We start from the raw sequence: 1,822 nt of genomic DNA on the forward strand, positions 1-1,822 counted from the left end.
CAGGAGGGGAATTCTTCCTTTGGTATCTCCCCACCAAATCTTGGACAATACAAATGTTATGACAACTTCTCCTACACTTCACAAAACCAGACTGATTCTCCTACCCTTCACAAAGCAACTTAGTGATCACCTTACACACCACATTGTAGCAAGCAATGGGTCTAAAATTAGTAACAGACTTAAGATGATCAACTTTAGGGAGTAAGACAAGATTGGTGCAATTAATCTCCCTTAACAGCTTTCCATTCTCAAAGAAATCCAGCACAGCATTACAAATATCATTCCCAACAGTACTCCTAGTTAATTTGATGAAGTTGCTATTAAAACCATCAGGGCCAGGGGCCTTGACTCTAGAAATAGAAGTCGTCACCTTCCTTATGTCTTCTTTGGTGAATGAAGTATTAAGCAAAGAAATCTGATCTTTAGTAATAATAGGACCTACATTCACAATATTCTGATCCACTTTAATCTCACAAGTCTGATGTGAACCCATCAATCATTCATAATATGCAACAAAAGCCTTTGCAACCTGTTGTCTGCCCTCACATCTATTACCATTCATATCATCAATAGAAACATCCATTTTCTTATAAGCATTCATTTTAATACTTTTGTGAAAAAAGGCAGTATTTTCATCACCTAACTTAAGCATATTAAGCTTAGCTTTCTACTGCAAAAAGCTATAGTAATCCTTCCTTACATTAGCAAACTTTCCCAGCAAAATCTTCTCTTTATCACATAAGGCCACATTCCCATAGTCTTTTTGAATCTCATTCTGAAGATTCTGAAGCTCCTTTTTAATACCCAAAAATCTGCCACCGATTTCATAGTATTCAATTTTATTCAGCTTCTTCATGGATTTCTTAACTTCTTTCAATTTTTTAACCACCTGGAACTTAGATTTACCATGAATAGGAATATTTCAAGCATTCTTCATCAAATCATAAAAAGTAGGATGATTACTCCACAAATCAAAGAACTTAAAGGCTCTAGGACCAGAACCTCCTCTTTCTTCTTCAAAATGAACAATAGCATGATAATGATCATACCACAGCTCAGAATCATAATGAACAAAAGATCCAGGGAAAGCATTAATCCAGTTAGGATTAATAAGAGTCCTATCAATCTTGCTATAAACTCTTGCATCACCCAATTGCTTATTAGTCCAAGTGTATCTAGCACCTGCATGCACCATGTCTTGGAGATCACAGAAAGTCACACACTCCCTAAAAGGAGCCATTTCTCCACTACTGATCATCCTCCCAAATCTATCATCCTGATTTAAAGGGCAATTAAAATCTCCAGAAACCATCCAAGGACCATCAATACCACTAGAAATATTCCTGAATTGATCCTATAACTGACCCCTTTACTGAGTATCATTAAAGCCATACACAAAAGTTCAGAAAAACACTTTCTAAAAAGTTTTATTCACTACCCTAGTATGAATCAACTAAGAAGTTATGCATAAGATATCTACCTGGACAAAATCTTGTAGCCAAGCTACTAGAATTCTCCCTCCCTTGACAATATTGAAATTTGTAGAAATGCACCAACCAAGAAATAACCTTTGATACATTACAGGAAAATTAAACAATTTTATCTTATTCTCTAGCAGACAACAGAGACCAATATTCTGAATTCTCATGACACTTCTGATCTATATCTGCTTTGTGGGGCTATTTAAGCCCCTTATATTCCATACAGCCACCCTATCCATGTTCCTTTGCAGGAACTTGATCACTAGCTAGCACTTCATCTACAGGAACAGATCCAAATACAACACCTAGATCCTTATGCATATCCTCTTTCTCAGATAAAG

The 1,822-nt window shown here is 36.1% G+C and overlaps 1 protein-coding gene across 1 annotated transcript; it reads right to left on the reverse strand.

The window, feature by feature from the left end:
- Window positions 1-922: 922 nt before the first annotated feature.
- On the reverse strand, window positions 923-1,579 carry LOC145632773 (uncharacterized). Its single transcript, XM_081685112.1, has 2 exons — window positions 1,481-1,579; window positions 923-1,354 (listed from the first exon to the last, which is right to left on the reverse strand). The coding sequence occupies exons 1-2, from the start codon at window positions 1,577-1,579 to the stop codon at window positions 923-925; spliced, it is 531 nt and encodes a 176-aa protein (XP_081541238.1).
- Window positions 1,580-1,822: the final 243 nt, after the last annotated feature.

This window comes from Chenopodium album, chromosome 5 (assembly GCF_948465745.1).
Source record: "Chenopodium album chromosome 5, dcCheAlbu1.1, whole genome shotgun sequence".
Taxonomy (NCBI): Eukaryota; Viridiplantae; Streptophyta; class Magnoliopsida; order Caryophyllales; family Amaranthaceae; genus Chenopodium; species Chenopodium album.